Below are 25060 nucleotides of genomic sequence, written 5' to 3'. Positions count from 1 at the left end.
TGGTATATTATTGACAAAAATATCATTACAGACATTTGCAGAAATTATAATGTACATCAACCTGAAGTGATTACCTTAATTTTTCGGTGCTTGTCTATCACACAACAACAATCATGAATTCATCCTTCTTCCATTGATCAGCACATTTACAATTACATAGGACTGGACCGAGCCGTCTTCCCAGCAGCACCTTATCTAATTATTTTGCAAGCTAGGTAAGGGAGCTTTAGTATTGAGTTTTAGGCTCTCGCGCCACCCTGTAATATACAGGCGAACAATCAATTTCTAACAGAACGCAGCTACTGCCAGGCATCAATGATAGTAGCTCTAACACTATGCAATGTACTAAGATATGTGGTCAGACACACTATCACCAGAAATCACCACAAGAACAACTTCCATGACGAAAATGGTGAAATCTGCTGGTATCCCTTACGATGATCTCCCTGTCAAAGAAGTCAGATACTAACTTGATGAAAACATGACAATCACCACATACGCGAAGGTTTTTTGTCACTCGAATAGGGGCTCTCTTGGGAGATTCAAGGAGTGCATACGCGATTGCCAACCTCTCACTATGACCATAAAGCATCTTTATTTTCTCTTCCTCATCAACATTATGCAAAACATACTTAGTTTGAGCAGTGTAATTTCCTTCCCTTTTGACTGTCTCTATAATTTCGGCTAATTTTTCATATATTTGGTCACTCTGAGGGTGGGTCTTGTCCCTCACCATGAAACTATGTACTTTATCTCTCATCTCTATCCAACTGCAAGCTGGATTTTTCTTCAATCCTCTTTCCTTCATTCTCCCTCGTACTAACTCAACATCATCCCACCTTCCAGTTGCAGCAAAGACATTAGAAACTAAAACATAATTTCCTGGATTCCCTGGTTCTGATTCCAACAACTTTCCTGCAGCAATATCCCCTAATTCCTTATTGGAGTGAACATGGCAAGCCCCAAGAAGAGCACACCAAACAACGGCGCCAGGCTCCACAGGCATGCTTTTCACAAACTGATATGCCTCTTTCAGACGATTTGCTCGGCCTAGGAGGTCAACCACACAGGCATAATGTTCAGGCCATGGCTCTAAGTTATAGTTATCTTTCATAATATCCAGATAATTTTTACCTTCATCAATCATCCCTGAGTGGCTACATGCATAAAGAAGGGCCAAAAATGTAACATGATCTGGTTGAATATTTTCCATCTCCATCCTGTTAAATAACTCTGTGGCCTCCTTTCCACGACCATGCATTCCACTCGCATGGATCATACAGGTCCATAGAACCTTATCCTTATCCTTGACAAGATTAAACACCTTAAATGAGTTCTCCAATGTTCCACATCGTGCATACATATCAACAAGAGAGCTAACAACAGATCCCTCTAGAAGGAAACCTTGCTTGATTAAGAATCCATGGACTTCTTTTCCTTTCTTTAAGGCAGAGAGACTAGCTGCAGCTGAGAGCAAGCTGATTAATGTAATAGAATCTGGTTCAATTCCATCTTCTTTCATCAAACAGAAAAGGCTAAGAGCTTCATCTCCTAGTCCATTATCAACATAAGCTGAAATCATGCTAGTCCAAGACACAACATCTTTGTTTTCAATCAACTTAAACATACGAGAGGCCAATTCTATATTGTTGCATTCCCCATACGCATCTACAAGCGTATTATTCAACACTAAATCAGAGAGTCCCTTTCTCAAGATATAGCCATGTGTCTCTTTGACATGATTAAGCTGTCGCAGTGAAGTGCAAGCGAGAAGGATACTTCCAATCATCATGGCATCGATTTCCACCCCTTCAGCCTGTACTTCTCGGAACACATCCAAGGCTTTAGCATGATAATTGTTCTGAGCATAACCAGCAATAACTGTAGTCCAAGAAATAACATCTCTACTGACCATGCTTCTAAAAACACATTCCATAAATTTTATGTGACAACATTTGGAATACATATCTATTAAGGAGTTCGCCACTTGAATGTCAGCATCTAATCCATTTTTTAAAGCATAGGCATGAGCTTCCATTCCATTCAGCAAATTCTTTAACCTTCCAGAAGTTCCAAGGATACTTATCAAAGAGACCTGATCAGCTTTCTGCCCTGCTGCCAGTGTTTCATGAAAGAACTGAAGAGCCTCACTATATAGACTATTTTGCACGAAACCTGAGAGCAATGAATTCCAAGATATGCTATCCTTCTCAGTCATTTTATGGAAGATTTGAGCTGCTTCCCTCATTCTACCACATCTAGCATACATAACAAGCAAAGCATTGGCCACATATAGATGCATTTTATCATTCGACTTCAAAATCGCAGCATGAATCTCCATCCCTAATCTCTTAAATGGCTCCTCACATGCTTGAAGTGCACAAACATAAGTATAACTATTCATGCTAACACCCGCCTTCTCCATTTCTCTGAACAACATTAACGCTTCCATAGGCTTCCCACTGGCAGAATATCCTGAAATGATTGAATTCCACAATACAACATCATCTTTTACTTGAATCCTGTCAAATAATTGCCTTGCACCAACAGTATCCTCACATTTAGCATACATACTCACAAGGGCATTAACAACAAAACCATTGGAATCACACCCAGATTTCACTGCATATCCATGAATTTCAGTCCCTAATCTTATGTCCTTTATCAATCCACAAGCTTTAAGTACACAAGGAAAAGTGCAAGCATCAACATTAACCCCAAAAACCCGCATCGCCCGGTACAATTCAAGTGCTTCCCAAGGCTTCCCATTGGAAACATAAGCACCAAGCATAGCATTCCAAGAGAAAATAGTTCTTTGGGGCATTTCATCGAACACCTTCTGTGCATCAAACACCGCCCCACATTTCCCATACAAAAACACAAGCTTAGTTCTCAAAAACACAGAATTTCCATGCCCATTTGATTTTATGACATGGGTATGAATCTGTTGCCCTTCTCTCACAGCCTTCTTCTCTGCACAAAGTTCAAGAACTGATGAATATGCTTCATCAGGAGATAAATGAGCTTCATTTTGGTGAGACAAATAATTGGTAAGTGATTGAAATGCTTCTTTTAAATTACCCTGTTTGCAAATTTGTTTTAATGATGATGAATTAATGGAGTTTGTCTCAAGTTTAGAGGTTTTGGGAGGAAAGTTAAAATGGGTATTCTTCAACATTTGGTAGTTTGGTAAGGTAGTTAGAGAAGAGGTTATGTGAGAAAGTTGAATTGAAGAAGCCATAGATTAGGAGAGAGAAAAAGCTATGGATATTTAGTTGAGTTCCAAACATAATACTTGTATGTGATATGAGTATATGACATACTTCGTATTAGTAGTTAGTAACAGAACAATTCAACATTTTCTCTGGGAAAAAACTAATGATTAATTCGTGTTGAGCCTTATGCTCAGCACACGCCTTAAAATTGGCATAAAAAAGTGTAGGCTAACAGTGCATGACCCAAAGCTGTGTGGCCATCGTGTTGGGTTATGTCATGTCTGAAAATGAATGTCACTCATTTTGCCATGTTTTGTTATCAAAAGTTAGGGTATGCACTTATGCAGTACCTTATGGTCCTTACCATGCTATAAATATATCCAAGTTCCGTACACACAATAGTTGCAATATAACATGCGTGTTTACATGATTGTGCCATGCATTTTCGTGATGGCTGTGTTGTTTTTTGGCTTAGGCCTTGTTTGACAAATGACTGTTGGCGGTTGGCTGTTGGCTGGTTCACTTGGCTTGTTTGACCAGCTGGAATGTTTGGCTGTTTATAATGGCTTTTGAAATTGGTTGTTTAAGCTGGCTGATTATTAAAATGTTTGGTAAATTAATTGTTGGTTGTTGGCTGTTTATTAGATAATTTGTGGGCCAACAAGCCAAAAGCCAACAAAAAAGCTACTCAAAGCAGCTTTTTCATTTTGGCATAAAAGCCAGCTTTTTCGCTGACTAAAAAGCCAATTACCAAACACATTTTTTGGCTAGTTGACCACCTAAAAAAGCCAAAAGCTAACCAAAAAGCCATTGAAAAGCCAATTACCAAACATGGCCTTAGCTTCGTGCCATTTTTAGTGATAATGGGTTGTGAGGTTTTTAAAGAAAAGGTAAAGGTATTGAATTTAATGTGAAATTCTACTAAATTTTCGAAGCTGAAATTTCTGTAAATTCAGTGTTTTACAGCAGTGTACAAAGTCCTACATGTCTAAGAAGCCTCCTCAAAGACATTCTGAGTGTGAAAAAAAAAAATGAAGATCCAAAGAGAATGATGCTGGCAAATATAACTTTGCATAATCAAACTCACGAATCATGTTAATCGATCCGCCGCTTTGTCCCTTCTAACCCTCAAAAACAGGGAAGAAAGGGAAACAAAAACACTATACAATTGATTACACACAGCCCCTAATTAATCTATTTACATCCAACATTTTTAGTATATAAGTGACAATATCCCTCAAACCTGAAAACCGCCCTCCACCATGTCCCTTGAGCATCAAGCACATCCACTATATGTTGCAACTATGTCAGCAGTCTCAATGACATGCACTCAATTACCAAAACTCATGCGAATACCGCACTTTTACAATTACAGCCCACGAGAGCCCTGTTGTCATGCTTCTTCGGTCCTACCTTGCTGATAGGCCCATCACAACCTTAGCAAGGTTCTATTGGCAAACCAATTGTAGCCTCAAGACCTTACTAAGGGCTGCAAAACAGTCAAGTATACCAATATCTAAAATTCATCATCAACCGTGACTAGATGAACCCCTCAAGCTATCTCCAGGCAATGTCCATGACAGCAGATGTCCAGCAGAGTCACCACTCAATAACTGCTTCAGATCAGTTGTCAGATGAAGTGCAGTAACAGGATGCTTATGTGACTTGAGTACCTTGTGAAGAATCAATCTGTATTCTGGTACTTTTGCAAGAGCCAAGCCAGCTGTCCCATTGGCAATCGGCTTGAGCTGGGCACTTTCCTTGTTGGTATAGTGAACCATTTTCCACACCTTGACAGCCCCACTCTGATGGCCTGTTACATACCAGTTGATGTCCTGCCAATCAGACGACATAGAACTTGCCACTGATAAAATAAAATCAGAAGGAAGCTGAGAGGTATTGATCACTGCAAGGCAATCACCATTGATGCTCCAGATAGCAAGCAAAACCCCAGCTGCAGTTATGATATCACCTGTTAAGTCATTGACATAAACTGCTGAGACAGGTGATGGAAACTCTGGGAGTTGCCTTACAAAAGCTAATGAGCTCAGGTCCCACAGAATAACAGTACAATCATCTGAACCACTGACAACCAACATGTAAGGCTGGCTCACATAAAGGCATGACACCTTGGCCGAGTGAGCACAGAGTGCCTTCTCCAATTGCAAGCGCCGTAATCTGCGAGGGCTGTCCTTTTGAATTCTCCAAACTGAAACCAATCCATCATCAGCCCCAGTAACCACAGTTTGACCATCATGGGTGACACCTACACACTGAATTTGGCTTCCTCCATGAAGATTCTCATGTGTTGATAGGAGTTTATCTTGATCGTAGCTCATAAATCTCAGGCTACGGTCAGGGAAACCCCAAGCTACATACTTTGCATATGTTTGGGGTTTAAGCACGTGATTTGCTCCAGCTACTAGAATTTTGTCATTAATGGTTACAATCTGAGAAATGGAAGATGCGGTCTTTCGTACATCATGAGGAACAAGATTGATAGAATATTTTAGAGGGTGAGGCGGCTTTCTGTCAACCTTCCTCTTCACATGGGGTTTTTGGAATAGTTGTTTAGGAGTCTGTCCAAAGTGATTGATTTGTGCGAGAATAGAAGCTTTCATCGAAGGGTCTGTAACAGAATCTATGTCCACACTCCCTTCGTATGTGTAATGATAGAAAACATTCGCAGCATCTTCAGCAGCCTATAAATTACACAAGAAAAACATGTGTTAAGAGCAGCACAAAGGAAAGGGATGAAGTACAATCTACAAGAACAATGGGACCAAGAACTAATCAGACCAAAGAAGCTAACAGAGGAAAGGTATGAAGTACAATCAACAAGAACAATAGGACCAAGAACTTGAGCATAGCATCAATCTTATATTGTTCACGGTTGTAATAAATCTTTTAATGTCAGCAAAGAGTTAAAATACAAGTCACAAAAAGTGTACTGTCGACATTCCAGGTTATCTGAAATGAAGTCACACTCACACCACAGGATAAAACTTAAAGTAGGAATGCAGCTTGTATGTTCAATTTCTGAGATACGATATTCATCAAGGTGACTTCTACAAAGACTTTATGTCCATTGTTTAAACAGACTACAAACAAATGTTTGCAAAGCAGTACACCAAATCAATTCAAGAAGATTTCAACAAAAAATGATGGCTTGGAAATAATGAATACACAATCCTACATTCAAGTAAACATAAAACATTGCACTCTCTTTGCCCTGAAAATCATCCAACTTCTTACTAATCAAGTCAAAAGAGATAGAAATGGATTCTTTCTTGAACTTCTTCCACTATCAATAATTACCTCCTCGAAAAGTCAATTTATGAATTATCATCAACCTATGTATTAAACAATACCAACAGTTGATCTAAGTTAACATACTTAAGCCCAAAAGTTATCACAACTTTTACTTTTTTCCTAAGGTACTGTCATGCTGTATGATTCAAGTAGTCAGGGTACACATTAAACTCATCAAGACTACAGCTTAACATCTAACGAAAATACCGTACTTCTCTTCTTGAACCAAATGCTTGATCAGTAAATTCTCAATGAATGACAAATTTGAAACCACTCACACAATATAATCCAGGTCAAGGAAAAAGAGGGGGAAAACCGGAAATTTAAAAGGAAAAAAAGGGCTAAAGGATGCAAAAAAACAAATTATTGGTGTCCAGGGTTGCAGGAAGATAAGAAAATGCTAAATTACAAAAATTTTAACAATATCATCTAAAAGGCCAAAAGAAAAAAAAACTTATCACCAACCTTGCCCCTTTGCTTGTGCCCAAATATCAAGTCGATCCAGTGATGTAGATTTTCAGAAACATAATCACATTCAAGTGCTTCCCTATGCCTTTTGATGAATTCCCTGGCACTGCCTTTTGCCCATGGAGGTAGGACGACATCTCCAACCTGTTATACACCAATTAAAAACCATAAAGCCAATACTTCCAACCCTAGGTTGCGTAAATCAGGGAAGGGGAAAGGTACTTATGAATTCAAACATGCATTCTTTTAAACCAACAATGAAAGGAAAAAAAGGCAAACCTTTTCCCCGGACTGTTTCTCCCCTAGGTCAAGATTGAATCTATTCTCAATGAACTCAGGCATATAGAAAAATTCTGGTATCAATTCCTTCACATCAGATGTATTTCCTTTCCCAGCAGCACTACCCCATGTGTCCCGGATACTATTAAATAGACGATCAGCATGATCAAACTGCCCACCTTGCAGCTTTTGATTTTCAGCACTAAACGGAGGCAAGCGTACAAGATAGAAGAGAACAATTCCAGCACTAGAATAATGCGAGCCATAATGAAATTTTGGAACCTCAGGATCATCCCAGCTCTCATACCTATGAGGAGAAACATTATTTACTGTTAAGATACCTTTACAGGATATTTAATACAAAAATATACAGTCAATTACTCAAATTAGACAAGTAGCACACCAGAAAGCACAAAATCATAATGGACAAGAACAAACCTCTTTCTGAACTCCTCTTCCCCTTCGGAACTTTGACAGCCCATAGGTTTGTCAAGTTTGCGAAACGTGCTGGGATTTGTTAAATCTAGATCTTCACTCTCATAATCAGCAAGAACCCATGGAAAGACGGGATACTGAGTAAGATCACTGTATCCACGTCCTGCCAAAGTATTCAGGTGCATGAGATATTGGAAATTGCTAATTTCTCCATTTTGCCATCTCTTAGAAAAGGATTTGGCCATAAGCTTGAAAAGACGGCTACCCTCGTTGCTTTCTTGTTTGGTTGCTCCCGAAATAGTTGTGTCCAACCTGTTGAAAATTATCAATGTCTGTCAAATCAGCTAGGGAAAAAAAAAAGGAAGAAAAGACGATAGGAAAGATTCCAACAATCTTTAATTATTATTGGAAGGTATTTATAGATCTGGTAATTTATTGATGTAAATATAAATTATACGATCTATATTCTCTAATCTCATACTAAGTCAGTTGCATTTCTATAGGTGCTGTATTACTGAATAGAATTGTTCATGTTGTGACGGCTAATTTCAAAATAATGAGTTTATGTTTGCAAAATAAATAAATAAAATAGTGAAAGAGAGGATTGTCGGATTTTGGAAATTTGGTAATATCCAATCCAACAAATTTTGGATATCTGAAATCTGCAGATAGGATACGGATATCTCATCTGAAATCATATTTCTAATAAGGGAGCGGACTTATGCTCAGTCATAGCACAATTTTAGCATGGGAATTCATATTACTAAGGCCCATGGCTGCTGAGTAATTGTATTAGCCATCATTTAATGTAAGAAAATTGTATACAATCTTCCTACCCTTGAACACAGAACAAAGCAACTAAGAGTTTGGGACTTACATGCTATTTCTTGGTAGATTCATGGCAACCAGATTTTTGAAAACCTCTTCCCTCTCCTTCTTGTGGAAAACCAGGAGATCATTACATCCATCCATGCTAAATATTTCAATGGCAACTGGGCGCAGCTGGTAATCACGCTTCAATATTTCATGTACACTATTAAGCTTCCACATACGCCAGGGATGTGGCAAAGTACCACTAGCACAGACTTTCTCCTTTCCCCAAGCACCTCCATTGTAAGCCCAGGCCCTTCCCCCTGTACAGGTTTTGGCAGCAGCAGCCCATGAAGATGTTGATTTAGACTGAAAATCCATAAACGTTGTATCCTTCTTCACTCCTAACGCCTGATCTATAATAGACAGTTCGTCTTCAGAGTCTTTCTCACATATGCATCCAGATCCATCGATATAAAAGTTCTCAATGACATATAGGCAGAGTTCTCCTATCAGAAAGATACCATCGTGTTTGTCAAGACCAACAACTCTCTCACAATTATACCTGAACCGTATCTTCTCAAGGGGTTCCAAGTAAGGTCTAATGAGATACTCCCCATTGTCCAATAACTCTTTATCTGATTTTTCCTCTGAAAGTCTAACATCATCCGTTCTCATTGAAGAAGACACTCCGGCAGATTCCAACTCTGATCGACCTTGTACGCTGTCAGAAATAGGACCAGATACTGCACTAGACCTTGTCCCAAACTCAACTGCTGAATGAAGACTTGCTTCATTGACACTGCTAGCACGATCATCAATCAATGCTGCTCTGGCAGAAGAAACTTCTCTGACATCATCAGAATCTTTAACAGATAACTCATCATACAGCTCACCCTCTAAACTCAATTGCTGGGAACCATCCACTAACAGTTGAGAGAAAGAGCCTGAACCAGAGTCAGAAGCATCAAGAGCATTCTCAGGTCTCTCTTTAGATAAGTCTGCCTTTCCAAAGTCAAATTGCCAATCTAACACATTCTGAATGGTATCAACTTTTAATTTGCAACGCTCAAGCTTTTTCCGCATTCGGTATGGACCTTCAATGGGGCAAAGCTGCCACTCAGGCTCACCTGACTCAGGAGTCTTACGTGTTGGAAATATGCCTCGCTCATGCACAAGCTGCTGAAGATGAGTTTGCCACTCACTCTCAGCATGGAGGACCCATCCATACTTATCTTGACGCACAACACGCAATTCTGTTGACATGGCATCTCGAACTAGTTCAAGTGCATATCTACGTTCTGTTATTTGCTCCCAGTGCTTTACGTCTGATCTTGCCAGCTCCTTTGATTTCTTGATCAAGTCATTACCACGATGACTCTCCATTGATCTGATTCTTATTCCTGGAAACTTAGAAGATCCTGCAATAGACTGCACCCACATAAGCCCAGCACCCTGCTCCAGAACTTTGTTGACAGTGTGTTGAGAGCTTTGAAGCCACTCAAAAAAACTTGATAAGCTCCCAGTCAAGAGTTTATCAAAGCCTCCACGCAATACGTCCAGACGATTCGACTTTGAGACAAGCAAGTCTTCAAAAGAACCCCTGCGATGAACTAATAGATACTTAAGGATATCTATTGCCAAATTCTTAACATTTGGTCTTTGGTCATGAAGAAGTGATATCAAGTTAACACAAAGACATGAGTTCAGTTCCGCATCTACATTACTTGGGCAGAAGACAATTCGTATATGCGCATCTAATAGTTGCAAGACAGTGCAAATATCAATCCCAGTTTCTTCTTGATTGGAGGTTGCTATTTGTTTAATCTCATTCAAGTTTGATATTCCTAAGGAAGAAAGAAGATCATCTTCCCCAATGGTAACCAAAAATGATGGAAGAAAGCAATACAATATCATCCTATTTGTGTTTTTAAGGATTGCAGTGATGTATGGATCAAGTTGCCTACTTCCTCTACCAATAGACAATAAGCCTTTTGCAGCAGAATATGATTCCTCAATTCGGCCATCTTTGTTAGCCAGTTGCAGCATCGACAGCAAGAATTCCAATGTTCTCAAAACCCCAGTAGGTCTCGGAAAAGCACCCATGTAGACACGATCAACTATCATGCCACATAATACATCTAAATTTGATGACCAGCGATTCTTATCCAATTTTTTAGAATTCTCCTCATCATCACGCAGAAGACGCCTTTCCAGAAAGTTCATAACTCTACTAAGGCAAAGACCCTGAAAAACTAGCACAGCTTCAGAGTCTGCATATAAAGGAACATTCTCTAAAATCCGTTCCACCATGGGCACGGCTTTTAGCTGGTCAGTCAGAACTTCAGAAAGAACCTCAGCCAAACAATCCAATATAGCAGTAGCACCTGCAGCGCACGGTCCCCCACCATATCCAGAATCATCAATTTCAAGCAAGAGCTTTGAACTTATTAAAAAAAATGAGCTTTCAGCAGATGGTCCTCGAGGACTGGATTTCTTATCCACAATTGAATCACTTTCAACCATAGAGTTTGAAGAAACCAGGGATGCATTCACCGTAACATGAGGTTCAGAAGCGAGTGCAACACCAGGGGACCCACCAGATATTGGTCCCAACTTGGAGCCAGATTTCTCAGATAGTATGGGAGAATTAGGCATTGCAAAAGATGTGGAGCTCTGAGAATCTGTATGGATATTCGTATTCAGCGCGGTTCTTATGTTTTGGACATTGACATCAATGATACTGGAGGGGGTCATGGATGCCTTGTCAATGGCTTCGTCATCTAGGTTCTGAACAGCTAGGGGTTGATCTTGTGTCACTAATTTTACTTTGGGCTCATTTAATAATACACTAAAATCATCATGTGCGACAGTTTTTCCATTCATTGGAAGAGGTACATCTTCTGAGCTCGTGCTGACCTGTCCTTGAGGGAAGCTTCCACCACTTATCGATGTCTTTCCAGACTGATCTTGATCCTGAGGTAAACTAGAGAATGTATTCTGAGAGCTATTGGAATCTTCAAAATCATTAGCATTCTTCTCCTCTGTTTTAACAGAAAGTTCTCTTGCAAGTTTAACTGCATAAGAAGCCCTGCAAATCCAGCCAAATCTCCTAATTCATGTGTGACCGTCTAAAATATAAAATAATAATAGAGAAAATCTGAACAACTACTGAAGGGGTATCCTCCACATATACAGTGACATACACAATATAAATGCATGATAAGAGACAAAAGCATACCTCACACATGAAAAGTATAGCTCAACACAGTTTTCAAGAAATTCTGTTCGCCTGCAAACACTAGCAAACGACGGACACATTTTTGCCAAATCAACCATAAACCTTAAGATTGAAGTTGCAGCAGCAGGGGCTGAAGCCTCCCCACCCATTAAACGTGCGGCATATGTCTTATGCATTAAAGCTTCACCCTGAAGTTCCCCAATCATATCAGAATTTTCCTCCGCTAATTCAGCAACAAGACTAGGACCAATCTGTGAAAGATTACCGGTTTGGTGAGCAAGCATTGACTGCTTACTTAACCGATCAAATGTAGATTTAGCCATAGCAATAACAGATTCCAATACTTCAACAAATTTTAACTCACTATGATCCCCATCACTAGGCACCAAAGCATGAAAGTCCAGCATACGAACTTCTGGTAATCTGGGGTAAACCGGCTTGCCAAACATCAAGCAGAAGAGAATATAATATATATCTGGTGAATCATAAAAACTCGGAAGCACACGTGTTAGTCCTGGATAGCCTCCACTTGTCTTGAATTTAAGAGCAAATGTCGGGGAAGATGTCAGACACACGCCAAGAAGTGTCATAATCCAACGCATACTCGATGGATGAACAGCTTCGTCAAGAAAATATGTAATTATCCTAGACGATACCACTCTATGCCACTGCTCAAGCAACTCTTCAGATTTTATGGTCACTTGTAGATCTATGAGCATTTCCAACAACATATTACGCACAATGACATGCTTCCCCATTGGCTCCCGTACAACCACTGGGCGACTTGTCAGCTGGGGAGGATCAAATGTCATAATCACAAACCTTACCACATTTTCTAGTTCAGAAGCAAGAAACCCATCTTCCAGAATGACTCCAAGCAACACAACTAATTTTTCTAAAACAGGCACCTCAACATCACCTCTCTGTAGAGTAACCAGCAAATGCTGCACAAGATTGAGTCGTCGAAGAACAGTAAGATTATGATATCTGTACCAATGGATGGATACTAGATGCTCAAGAAAGTTCAGCAGTGCAATCTGGATAGAAACTTGTGCAGTCACCCAAAGTGTCCAATCCAACAACACATGCTCAACCATATCAGCATTAGAAAGGACAATGCAATTTGAATTCTCAGCAGGCATGTCAGCTGTCTCGAGCTCTGATATATGACTAAATGCATCTTTCTGCGCAGAGAAATCATCCATGTCCCCGTGAGATCCTAGTGAAGAAAACTCATCGCGGAACTTGGACAAATTGAGCTCCTCAAAGCTGGCCTCAGGAGCACTTGTTACAGGAGATAAGCTAAAATGAGAAACCCCCAGCTTCTTTGGTTCAGAAAATGAAGCCTCACAAGCAGCAATTTTGAAAAAAATCTCAAGACAGTGCATGTCGAACAGTGACATTCTCCGGTACAGAAACAGGGACAGTAAATGATACCCCCGGCAAGCTTGCATTTCTCTCACGTTTTGTGGATTTTGATGCAGAGCACACGAAAGAAGAGTCAATGCCATGTGTAACATATCCCTGCTTTCAGCAGCCTCAACCAGAGCAAGGACTGAAACCATTCCCCCAATTGGGTGGATGATATCACCGATGACACAAGGCTTACAAACATAGATGTCACCTTGAAGACGTCCAAAACGAGGAATACCTGCCACATAATTTTAAAAAATACAGAAACAAAGTAAGAAATCTCTGAAAAATAAACAGTTGAGAAGGAACTGAAGTTCACAAAAAAAGACTAATTTATGTACCCCCTATTGGAGAAGCAGCAGCTGATGTAGGATCAACAAGATTAAGCAGTGATAGAGTCCCAGATGCTCGAAGAGGTTCTGTAGATGTCCCGTCGAATGCAAAAATTAATTTTTTCCCAGATAGCTGAAAGGATAGGTTTCCAAGACGTTCCAAGTCCCAAACAATCCCGCTTCCATCTGCCCTTGATATGCCAGGCTTAACAGAATTGTCAGGCTTTTGTGTTGCAGCAACAGTATTCACATCAGCCTCCAATGAATCTAGTATGGCCATGCTATCACCACCACAAGCTTGATTGGGAACAAATTGCAAAAGGTCTGTATCTTGAAAAAGACCTCTATAACCTCTACCAAGAATATACATGAAACATATACAACCAGAGGTAAGCACTTCTTCAAAAAGATAGCAACTTCGCAGCTTCCACTGAAGTTCGCTAACTCTTGCATGAGTGGCTGGTGTACCTATTGTTATCTGCAAAGTTTTTCCAACTGGAGATGGAGAATATCCAAGTTTCCCTGTGTATCTCAGTTTCCCATTTAGATATACATATGCAATACTAGCTTGGAACAGACCAGCCAAAGCATTTGGTTTGCTATGAACCACAGCAAGATGATGCCACCGACCTTCCTCCAAGTCTGAACCAGAAAATGATAGTGAGGATGAATTACTTGTTGCAAGAGTAAGAACTCCATCCTCTTGGAGATATAGTTCTGCATAAAATGTACTTCCACTATCTACAGTTCCAACAGAAAACAATCTCAAAACCTGTTGCTGCTGTCCAGAAGAGCTTAGCTTCTTAGGTCCAATTTTGGATTCAGCATCCTTAGCCGATGACTTTAAGAAATTCTTAAACTGAAACCAGCAAACAAAGGAATAACCGGCCACTGGAGGCCATGATCTTTCCCCAAGAGAGACTTGGATACAAGCATGACCCACTTTGCTCATGTCCATCTCAACAAAGGGAGCCAAAGAAACACTTTCTGAAGCCATGTCCTCCATAATTATTAATCTTTCCATCATGCCAACAAGACCATCACCGGAATTCTTTTTCCTCAACTGAAGAACATATCGGACAAGTAATCGAAGTTCTGATGTAGACAGCCTAGACATGAAAAAAAGAATTTCATAAATTTTTGGGAGAAGAAAGTAACATCGTCAAACAAGGCATCAAACACCATATAGGATACAAAACGTAAGTTTCTTTACCTATATGCACCCAGAACTTCAACAATCCTCAAAGCATGTACAAGTAAGGGTGATGAGCCTTGAAGGAAGGGATGAATCATCTCCAAAAGAAGTTCCACACAGCCTAAGAGCACGTAGAAAAAAAAAGTTACAAAACTGTAAACAGCAGAATGAACAAAGATAAGTCAAAGACATTTATGATTCCTACCAACAGATGTAAGGTTTTCCTGATTAAAAGGTCCAGCACGAGCAAGCTTTTCAATAAGCTCCAGAACCTCTAACTGAACCTTAGGAGTAAATAGCAGCAAGGAACGCAAAATTACTCTGACAGCACCAGCATTATACACCCTCTCCATTGCAGGATTGACATCACCAGAGGGAGTAGTCAAAACAAAAATGGATGATTCATTACCAGAAGAAGTATCACCACCAGAAGGCAAAAAAGGGGAAATAACTATTTCAAGAGCAAGCTCCATTAACAAATGTACAACTTGCCTCTCAAAATCCACACACAGCAACCCTGACTCACATAAGAGATCATAGAATGTATGTGATGATACTATTGAGTGCAACTTCGTTCTATTAATAGGATTGTCACAAACTGCTGCAGTCACAACACGCAGTAAGTATGTGAGAACCTTAACAAAAACAACCAATTGAGACTGGTCTGTCTGCTCTTCATCACTCTGGAAACTATGTAAAGTAGTCAATAGCAAAGAGAACCCAGTTGCTTCACCAAACACTCTTTGAGCTGAATTATTAACACCTAAGATGCGCCAAAGGGCTCCAAAAATGTCACACTTGGCATCATCATGCAGCTTGTACTGAGATCCTGAAACACTAGTAACCATTCCACTTTTCATCACCTCAAGCAGCACTCCCAATTCTTCAGCATGAGCCTAGTAACAGAAAGTCAACAGTCATCAGTTCACAATCTGGCCAAGCACAGCATTAACACAGAACTTCTATTTTATCAATTAAAATATATACAAGCTTAAAATTAAAAGGACATGGGACATTAAAAGACCAGCAAAAAAAAAATAACCCCTTCAATTGCATTCAACATATTTATATTAGATGTGAAAGTACTACAAACCTGAGCTAAATCCTCCATAATCAAGCATGACAATGTTCGAAGCACCCCAGAACGATGAACATCAGAAACTAAAAGAGGAAGAACAACAGCAACACCATTGGCCGATCGAAAAGAGGATTGATTAGCCTCTGCTTTCTTCAGCAACGAAACCATACAATCCCAAGCAATAGAGATAGTAACCTCAACTTCAAATAGAAGGAACTTTCCTGAACCAGAGTCCATGAGTTTAGGTGATGTGATAATAGCATCTTTACTGTCCAAATGTTTCTGGAAGCCACTTTGGCTGGATTTCTTCTCAACAGGGTTGATTTCACCATTTTGCTGGTCAGGTCCTGACTGAAGCTTGTTGTGCTTCAAATCATCTAACAAAACTTCAAGTACACCAACTTCTCGCAGCACTTTCTTATACTGCTGATCAAAAGACAGCAGCTTGACAAAGAAAGAAAGAATTGTTTGCTTCAAATCAGATGTAATTGGTTGCTGTAGTAGGCAGCAAAGTGACAATAACTCCTGCTCAGGAATACAATTCACAACAGTGACAGCATATTCAAGTATCTTTAATATAATGTCTTGCAAAGCAGGTGGGAAGCCTGACATATTCAGGATGAAAAGTGGCACAGTTCGCAATTGCTGACACATTTGATAGTTCTCAATATGGCTAGAAAATATCTTAAACATCCGATTTAACACTTCTGCCTGCAACTCTGTGCAGCCAGCCTTAAGAAATATATCCTGCAGCATCTGCACTGCTTCGAGGTCTTTTACTTTAGCATTTCCTTTCTCCCAAATTTCATCGGTAATTAAGTCCAACGACGGAGTACGACTCCGGCCATGACCACCACCTTTGGCATGGGATGCTTTAGAACTTTTAGATGCAGGTGGTTCTGATGGACCTGTCTGAGCTAAATTAACAAGAACATCCAGCAACCTAGAAAGTGCAGGCGAAAGATTTGAGATTCTTCCATCTCCGCTGTCATTAACTTCCTGTTTTCTTGAATTGACAGTTGCAAGAGAGCCATCCACAGTTGAACTATCAGAAGAAGACTGGTTTGGAGGCATGGAAGCCAGTGTTAAAGCAAACTGAACTAGGAAGTGATACCCATGAGCATTATGTATATCCTCCCGAAGTTTTACACCTCCAGCCTCTGCAAGTCAATGAACATCATCAGAAAGAATATATACATAAAACTGATGTTGCAGTACTAAAAAGAAACCGTAGATTGAGAGTAGGAATGATAAAAAAAAAAATCCCTCCGTCCCAAAAAAACTTCTCATTTCTCTCTCAAAGTCTCATTGCTTGTCCCGAAACAATGTTTCCTTTTCTACCTTTATCTTGTTAAATCACTTCCTTAAAGCATTATGGTCTTCACTTTCTATCACATAATTTTGAATTCACTTGTACTTGACAAAACCTCCCACAAACACTCTCCTAAAACTATGTACCCATGGGAAGTTTTTGTGAAATTGAGGGACAGAGCAAGCAAATCTACAGAGAATGTAAATTCCATAGATAGCATTAACCTATATATGAAGGATTAAAGAGAACTATCGATGCTTATGAAAATGCCAGAGCAAAAAAAAATACCAGGCCTATGGGAAAGCTCAATGCATTCCAGCAACAAATCCACGATGCCTATTGTGTAAGAAGGATCTCCGAAACGAGGATTGAAATCCTTAATAGCCATTAGAAGAGCTCTTATCTGCAATATGGAACAATACAAAGTATTATAACACATGTGGGTGGTGTTCTCCTTATCTAAACTTAGCAGCCCAAAACTTATGACATGATTTTATTAGTCTTGAACTTACCCGAACTTGTTAGCCCTTAACATTATATTATCTTAGATATTACTCCCTCTGTCCCCAATTGTTTGCCCCAAACTATAAATCTACTTTATTAAGGCTTTGGGAAAAAAAATGGTGCACATGGGTTGACACAAATATCAATGAGGAGAGAGATAGAGAGAGTGCAAGTGGGAAAACATGCCAAAAGTAGTATGGGGCAATCTTTTGGGGACACCTTAAAAAGGAAAGTGGAGCAAACAATTAGGGATAGAGGGAGTAATTATTAGACCTGAAATAAGTGAAAATTGATCATGGTCTGGGATGGGTTGGCCTTAGGCCTAAAAGTCCAATTTAAGCATAAGTTCTGATCATGGTCTGGGATGGGTTGGCCTTAGGCCTAAAAAAAGTCCAATTTAAGCATAAGTGCCAAGTCTGTTCAGGTCAGGCTTATGAACGGATTAAAATTTTCACACCCAAAACCTGGCAAAGCAGGAGAGCAGGCCTATAGCCTAAACAGGGTCTATAAATTAATGGACAAGGGGCGGATTCTTTTTATGCGCTTCAGGCCCAAGATTTCTGTACAAACCCGCTATTTTTGTGGGCCGGACTATGTATGATCAGCATTAAAATAAATAAAAAAAAGGTGCAGAAGCAAACTGTAAATAAAACTTAATTAAACCAGAAAACATCCTTGTAAACCCTGCAGTAAATATAAAATATTACTAAATATTAAACAAATTTTAGCTAATAACTTGACTCTTAAAAGCTATGGTTATCAAATTGGAAGCTACAAAAACGAGTTTAAAGGTTAAAAAGGAAAAAAACTGATATAGAGCACTGATTAGTTGTGTGCACTGTTAGTCGCTGTCAAACTGATATAGACAAGAATCATCATCTGCTGAGCATAATTTGCACAACCAAGATGGAAACTTGATCAGTCTAGTTGAATTTTTATAGATGATTCAGCATATCAGAAATTCACAATAGACATCTCTAGCTATCCTTTCAAATAAACAACACTGCAGTCCTGGAGTAGCAATGAGAGTTATCAGACCTTAAACATCTTCACGGCCAAAGGAAGACACTATCACTTATTCACTTAAGCGTCTATCTTCAATGAAATGACTTATTAACCCATCAAAAAAAAATGATAACGTCTAAGCCATTGACATCTTGTTACAGCATCAAAATAACAGAGACTGAAGCATGTTTCATTAGAGATATACAGCATACCAAGTGATGTTTTCGAATATATTTGGCCGTACTTCCATTGTCATTCACTAAAAGCAGATTTAGAATCTGCAGTAAAAAAAAAAAAAAAGAGCTTCAGAAACCCTTTTAAGGCAATAGAAGTCAGTATATGTGATAGAGTGAAAAAGGGTAAATGATGCCAAGCCTGAACTTGCCTGCATTGCATGCCTGTGTAGCTGAATGGAATGCAAGGGAACAAGACCATCTCTATATTGCATAAAAACAGCCAATGAACCATTGACAACCATTTGAAAAAGTAGCTGCAGTGAATCATCCTCAATCAAACTTTGAGCCGCACAAGGGTGGCTTGCTAATGCCTTCATGATGTGCACAACACTTCCTTCAACCTACAATAATAAATGACACAATTTAACAATCTGCATTGCTTTTATATACAACAAAAAACCTATTGACATTTCCTGAAACAGAAGTAAAATAACGATCAGAACTCGCAAAGTTTTCAATGCAGCAAGAGCACAGTAAACAAAATTTTCACGAAATACTATGATAAAGACAGCTATCTTAAACTTCCACCTTCCAGGTAGAAGATCAACATTAATTAACGATAAGAATAGGTTGACAGCATTAACCAAAACCGAATTCACCAACATTTCCTAGAATTAATGAGATACCTCCTACTTTCATGCAGATCCATGTTTTGCATAATTACATTTCGAGCATATATTGGTTTCTAAGTAGCTTCTAACAATCTTGTCTTTAGAATGGAAAATTGGTGTCAATAAGTAGCTTGTAACAACCAAATTTTCCAAAATCTTACCCCTGATATAGTCATATAGGTACTTGGGCAAATTATGTAGGTGTAATTAGCAACCACGAATGAAAGTTGGTTCACATCTACTTAATTACTGTATAGCAATTCTCTAAAATCACCTGTATTAATAAGCAGGAGAAATCAAACAAATTCATGGACTCTTATAATTTATAAAATTTTACTGATGTCGAGAAAGAGCTAAAAGTATACCTAATTTTAACAGCATTTAAACATTCTAACCAAAAGCCTCACAGCATTAGCTACATAAACTCTTAAGCAAAAATTTTGAAGTATGAGACACACATAAAAAAAATATTAAATAAAAGGAACTATTGGCAAACAATGTCTTTTCCTTGTGCACCATTGGTAATTTAGCTTTTGTCTACCATTGATAATTTGCTTAACTTCTTTCTAAATAAGACTGCTCGTCTTTCTCGACTACTTCTCTACTCGCTTCATTAGTTTTTCAAAAGCAATATATAAGAAACTCCATTACGAAAGCTACAAAGACAAAATTGTCTCTTATCTCATTTTATTTTTTGTAACACTTTTGGTTTCCATAGGTTTCTTTTTGTATGTTACACCATTAAATTTTTACTTTTTTCATGAATAATTTTTACAAACAATTTACTCACACCTTACCCTTCCTACCTACACCACACAAGTACCACGTGTGCAACTCTTTCTCCTACCAAACCCAACATGAATCACTCCCTCTCCTACCTACCTCAACTTTGATTCTACTATATGTAACCAAGAAAAAGAAATGAAAGGATTTGATATCTTTACCTCCTTCAGCAACATGTCTTACCATTAACATTTAGTATGAATAAATTTAATGTATAAGTACTGGAGTAGTTCATGATACAGATATAATGAGTGCAAAACATTCTATATGCCATACAACTTGTGTGCTGCATGAGTTAAATAAATGTAATCATGCGACTCACCTCCAGCTGACGAGTACGAAGACCACCAGCATCTACATGGTCACTAACTAATTGTTTATCATGATCAGAATTCCTTTGACCATTATTTCCTCCACTGGAACCCAGGAGAGCATTTAAAATATGAATAAGACAGCAGAGAATTCCCGAATCAAGGAGAGACTGTTTATCAATCGGCTGCAATTATCAAATCATAGGACATGTGAGTAGAATGAATCAACAGTACATCACTTTTTTTATTATTGACAGCTATTAAAGGAGGGAAAGAATCATCGTCAAAGTATATAACCTAACAGCAAGCACATGCCCAACAGAATCATAATAACTTGATCGATAGATATCGATTTGATAAGTTTAGAAAAACCATTCTGGTGTCATACAAATTAAGGTCCAATTTGGAAGCAGCTTGACAAAATAAACATTAGCCAGAGTAGCACTCCCCGGAAATACAAAAGCAACATTCCACCAGATTGGCCAATAATATAAAAATAAGAAGTGAATCTAAAGGCCAATACAATATGTTGTGCCTCATTAAATCCCCAAGCATTTGAATTGAGTCGAGAATACACATTCACTGCCCAAGACAGTCAAATATTGGAGGTTCAGCTTAGCTTGAAGATGAGTAAGGGATCAATTTGTCCTTGTTTGGATGTTAAGGAGGGGAAGGGAGTGAATGGAATTGAACAAATCCATTTTCCTTCCCTCTATCGTGAACTTAATTCTTTCCTTTCCTCTTATTCCCATGACTTCCTACCCCTTCCTTTTCTTTCCCCTTACCCTTCCCTCTTCTTCCCTATGAAATTATTATCCAAAAATATCGAAAATGAGATAATGAGTACTTATTTACTACCTACGTTTCACACTAGATGCAAATTGCACAATTCATTTGCTAACTTTGACTCACTTATAACATGTATAAAAAAAAAATTATTAATATTTATATGTAAAATATTGTTAGATTGGTCTCAATGTATATTTTGAAATAATAATATAATTTTATAAACTATGTCGGGTGGGTTTCCCCTTACCGGTCCAAAACCTAGATAAAGGAGGAGGGTTATGGTGGGCCAGTGACATCCTGTGTAAAACTTTGTACGTCGTTTAACATGAGCCACAATAATTGAGAGTAGTACATGGGTGACCAACTTGAAGTCCTCGTGTTGGTTCATGTAAACGACCCCACTTATGGGATTAAGGCGTTCAAGCAAAAGAAGAATATAATTTTATTAAAAATTTATTAGACCATCTCCATTGGTGAAACTCAATTTTGAGTATTAAAATACAAATGAGTTGTTTTTTACCTTCAATGGTGATACTTAATCTACTTCTCAATTTAGCAACTCATGTGAAGCCTAATTTCTCAATGATGAGACTCTCTAAAGTATAATAATGTCACTTTCAATTTATGGCCCACCAAATCCATATTATAAGTTTTTCAATAATAAAAAATAAAAATAAAACTTAAACAAATTATAAATATATTAAAATATTGATAAGAGCCCACACTTTTTGTCAAATGAGACTCAAAGTAGAGTATTTAAACTTAGCAACTTTTTTTTGGAGTTGCTAAGTTTAGATACCAACTTATTGGTATCCTTTGCAAAAAATAACTCTCTCCTAAAAAACCTCCTTCAAGTCTCACCGTTTGAGATGGTTTTAATGTACACATAAATTAATTCCTTAATGGTCAAAGTAGCGAGTTGAAAAGTAAATTAGTCAAACCAGTGCATCTATTGTGAAACTTCATAATTCCGGTCAAACTAAAAATCATAATGCAACAAATTATATAATCAAGCAGACAAGGCAGAAATTAAACTTCACTTTCTTACGAGGATAGTAAAGCACATACCCCAGATATAAGAAGTTCAATTGCACTTAGTAGATTTGCGCCAGGGCATATGCCATCCTAAAAATGAGATTGCAAGACAGATGAGATTACATCACAGCACAAAAAGATCAGTCACCAGTAATTATATTCATCATAAGAAGAACAGACCTTTGTAACCTCTGCAAAAAAACGTAATACTTCCTCTAGCACTAATGATCTTGCCTTGTTGCTAATTTTTAGTTTCTCAATATCTGTAACAAAAGCCCTTCCTACCACGAAAGAGAAAATATGTGTTTCAACTAACCTGTGAACAAAATCAAAAATCCAAAATTAGTTACTAGATTATCAACAAGAAAATTTGTCAGTCTCAAGTAAACCAAGGAATATACCAATAATAAATACAAACATATGAATTCAGTTTAGATAAGATGTAGGGTTAAATTTTTCTTTAAACATTATAGGTCTAAGGACAATGAAAGAGAGGTTAGGTACACCCGTACATAGTAACTAACTGTGCTACATCGGCAAGCTGCTTTGCTAATTTACAGAATGCATCAACAGCCATGTTCAAGGCCGTTTCCTTTTCCTACAAGACAAATAACATGTAAGCATATTTAACTACATTGAAAAGGACAAAATTTCAAGATCAATTCTAGAGCCATTCAAAAATATTAGATACCTTCTCCGAACTTGAAGAGCGAAACTCTTCCCAGAATCTCTTGAAGTCACTCTCGAGCTCATGTCTGTCCCTGAAATTGCAATAAAAAAATTTACGCTTTTTACAAGTAACTCTGTCACATAACACTTTTTAACTTTTTAAGCCTGAGAAGGAGAGTCTCTACTTTTGGTAAGTCATCGGTTTATCAACCCAATTAGCAAATGATCAGCTTAACAAAAGCAAACACTTCATGCTGACCTTCCAAGTAAAGGAGTCATGACTACATTTGGTCACTTTATAACTACAACTAAAGGAATTCTCTGAAGTAGCAGATCATGGCATAAAATGACGTAATCAAATCTTCAATATAAGTCATAGACATTCACAAGACCAGCCCGAGTTAAAGCAGACTAATCAAATTCAGCAAAGGAAGGGACCTGAATACCAAATAGTAAATGCATAATCCACTAAACAAAGACTAAAATTAAATTATAATGTTCATTTCCAAAGGCTCCAACCTAAGATGTAGCCCCAACACTTCCCCTTCACAAAAAACTCAGATTCCAATAACTCTATGCATGTGCACAAGGTCTCCCCAAACTTCTACAGAATAACATCTAATACAACTCAAAACAAGAAACCTTAAAATGGCTAGAGCATTGACAATATAACCATAGTCAATGCCGAACTAAAATCTATCATAAGGACATAAATTCCATCAACCAATTTTCTCCTCTAAACACCTTACTCTTGTCCTCCCACAACGCTCCTACCTATAAAAATGCAAATCCTACACTTCAATCGATCGATCAGATCGATACCGAATTACCGATTCCTCATTTCCTGTATAATCACTAATCACAGAAAATACCACACCAAAATCAATAACAAAAAACCGCCAATTCAAAATTAACAACCTCGCAATCTAATTTCAACTGTAGCTGAAGCTGAATTAGGTAAAATCAAGCTCAACTTCAAATTATAATAATCAAAATACCAAAACAACATTCATCAAACAAAAATAAATTACAACAATTATTCACAAAATAAATAAAATCCAGCAAAAACAATCTTTAATCAAAAGATAGAAAGAAATGCATACCTTGAATTGGACAAGTAGGTTTGATGATAATCTGATGAAGAAAGAGATGCAGCATTGTGATTATCAGCTGAAGATGAGAGAGAAGAAGACGGAAACGACGACGATGACGGCGAAGGAGACGGAGAAGATTGCTGCTGCTGCTGCTGCTGAGTTAATCCAACCTTCTCTCTCAAGTCCTTAAGCAATGTTGTCCATTTCATCGTTTTCTTCTGGAACATCCGACGACGCCGTTTCTCATCCGACGACTCGGATCATTCCTCGCCGTTAGATCCGATTAATCCAACGATGCTAATCGATCTAGCTTCCAGCTCAAATTCAACACCAAAAAATTTCTCAAAAAATGTAATCAAATCAAACTTCAAATATTACAGTACAAAATGCAGAAATGTAGATCGAAATTATTGAAAAAATTAGGGCTTCGAACAAGAAATTTTATTGAAATTTAGATTTTTTGATGTTTTTGATTTAAGCTTGAAATTTGAAATTTATTTTCTTCCTTTTTCTTCGGCAAATTTTATCTTCTGCCCTAAATTTGCTAGCAAAAATTCTGCAAAAAACGCGTTGAACACTATGAAATAGGGAAGAAGATTTTCTTCCTTTTTGATATTTCTTTTTTTTTAATAATTTCCAATTTTGAATAAATAAATTACCTCTGATTTTTTTTTTTCTTTTTCTTTTTTCTCTCTCCAAAAAATAATTTCCTTTCGTCTATTTGCTGTTTCTTCTCCTCGTTTCGCGCTCTCCTAAATTGATATTAGTACTAGTACTAATCTCATTTTCTCTCTCCTATGACGTCATAAATAAAGATCCACGTCTGAAAATATATCCACGTGGCAGGTAAAGATCAACGGCTTAGACGTGGTGACCTCTCAGTAAGCACTATTTTTTTTTTTAGTAGTAGTGTTAAGTAGTTAGGAGTAGTAA

General features: G+C 38.1%; 2 protein-coding genes across 5 annotated transcripts; both read right to left on the bottom strand.

Annotated features, from left to right (window-relative positions):
* Positions 1-43: 43 nt before the first annotated feature.
* Positions 44-3266, bottom strand: LOC145590904 (pentatricopeptide repeat-containing protein At3g63370, chloroplastic-like). Of its 2 annotated transcripts, XM_081647304.1 has the most exons (2): positions 471-3266; positions 44-257 (listed from the first exon to the last, which is right to left on the bottom strand). In XM_081647304.1, the coding sequence occupies exons 1-2, from the start codon at positions 3239-3241 to the stop codon at positions 227-229; spliced, it is 2802 nt and encodes a 933-aa protein (XP_081503430.1). In that variant the 5' UTR covers positions 3242-3266; the 3' UTR covers positions 44-226. The 2 variants fall into 2 exon arrangements, with proteins under 2 accessions (XP_081503430.1, XP_081503423.1); XM_081647297.1 differs by having other exon boundaries at positions 44-3266.
* An 846-nt stretch (positions 3267-4112) lies between these two features.
* Positions 4113-25003, bottom strand: LOC145604104 (protein SPIRRIG-like). 3 transcript variants are annotated; one of them, XM_081660059.1, is made up of 20 exons: positions 24787-25003; positions 24137-24437; positions 23056-23125; positions 22877-22962; positions 22545-22680; positions 22398-22454; positions 20552-20725; positions 18985-19176; positions 18812-18877; positions 17379-17493; positions 15794-16938; positions 14906-15596; positions 14719-14821; positions 13515-14614; positions 11761-13411; positions 8587-11610; positions 7713-8021; positions 7275-7581; positions 6993-7139; positions 4113-5917 (listed from the first exon to the last, which is right to left on the bottom strand). In XM_081660059.1, the coding sequence occupies exons 2-20, from the start codon at positions 24352-24354 to the stop codon at positions 4745-4747; spliced, it is 10764 nt and encodes a 3587-aa protein (XP_081516185.1). In that variant the 5' UTR covers positions 24355-24437; positions 24787-25003; the 3' UTR covers positions 4113-4744. The 3 variants fall into 3 exon arrangements, with proteins under 3 accessions (XP_081516185.1, XP_081516191.1, XP_081516180.1); XM_081660065.1 differs by having other exon boundaries at positions 24137-24433; XM_081660054.1 differs by having other exon boundaries at positions 24137-25002.
* Positions 25004-25060: the final 57 nt, after the last annotated feature.

Source organism: Chenopodium album, chromosome 2 (assembly GCF_948465745.1).
Source record: "Chenopodium album chromosome 2, dcCheAlbu1.1, whole genome shotgun sequence".
Classification (NCBI taxonomy): domain Eukaryota; kingdom Viridiplantae; phylum Streptophyta; class Magnoliopsida; order Caryophyllales; family Amaranthaceae; genus Chenopodium; species Chenopodium album.
Note: the sequence above shows the minus strand (reverse complement) of the source record. Positions and strands in the feature narration are given on the sequence as shown.

Coding starts and splice junctions, on each gene's coding strand:
- LOC145590904 (XM_081647297.1), bottom strand. CDS start 3,241: ATGGCTTCTTCAATTCAACTTTCTCACATAACCTCTTCTCTAACTACC.
- LOC145604104 (XM_081660059.1), bottom strand. CDS start 24,354: ATGTTCCAGAAGAAAACGATGAAATGGACAACATTGCTTAAGGACTTG. Junction 19,177..20,551: donor TTCGTACTCGTCAGCTGGAG/GTGAGTCGCATG, acceptor TTATTATTGTAG/GTTGAAGGAAGTGTTGTGCA. Junction 18,878..18,984: donor TACACAGGCATGCAATGCAG/GCAAGTTCAGGC, acceptor TTTTTACTGCAG/ATTCTAAATCTGCTTTTAGT.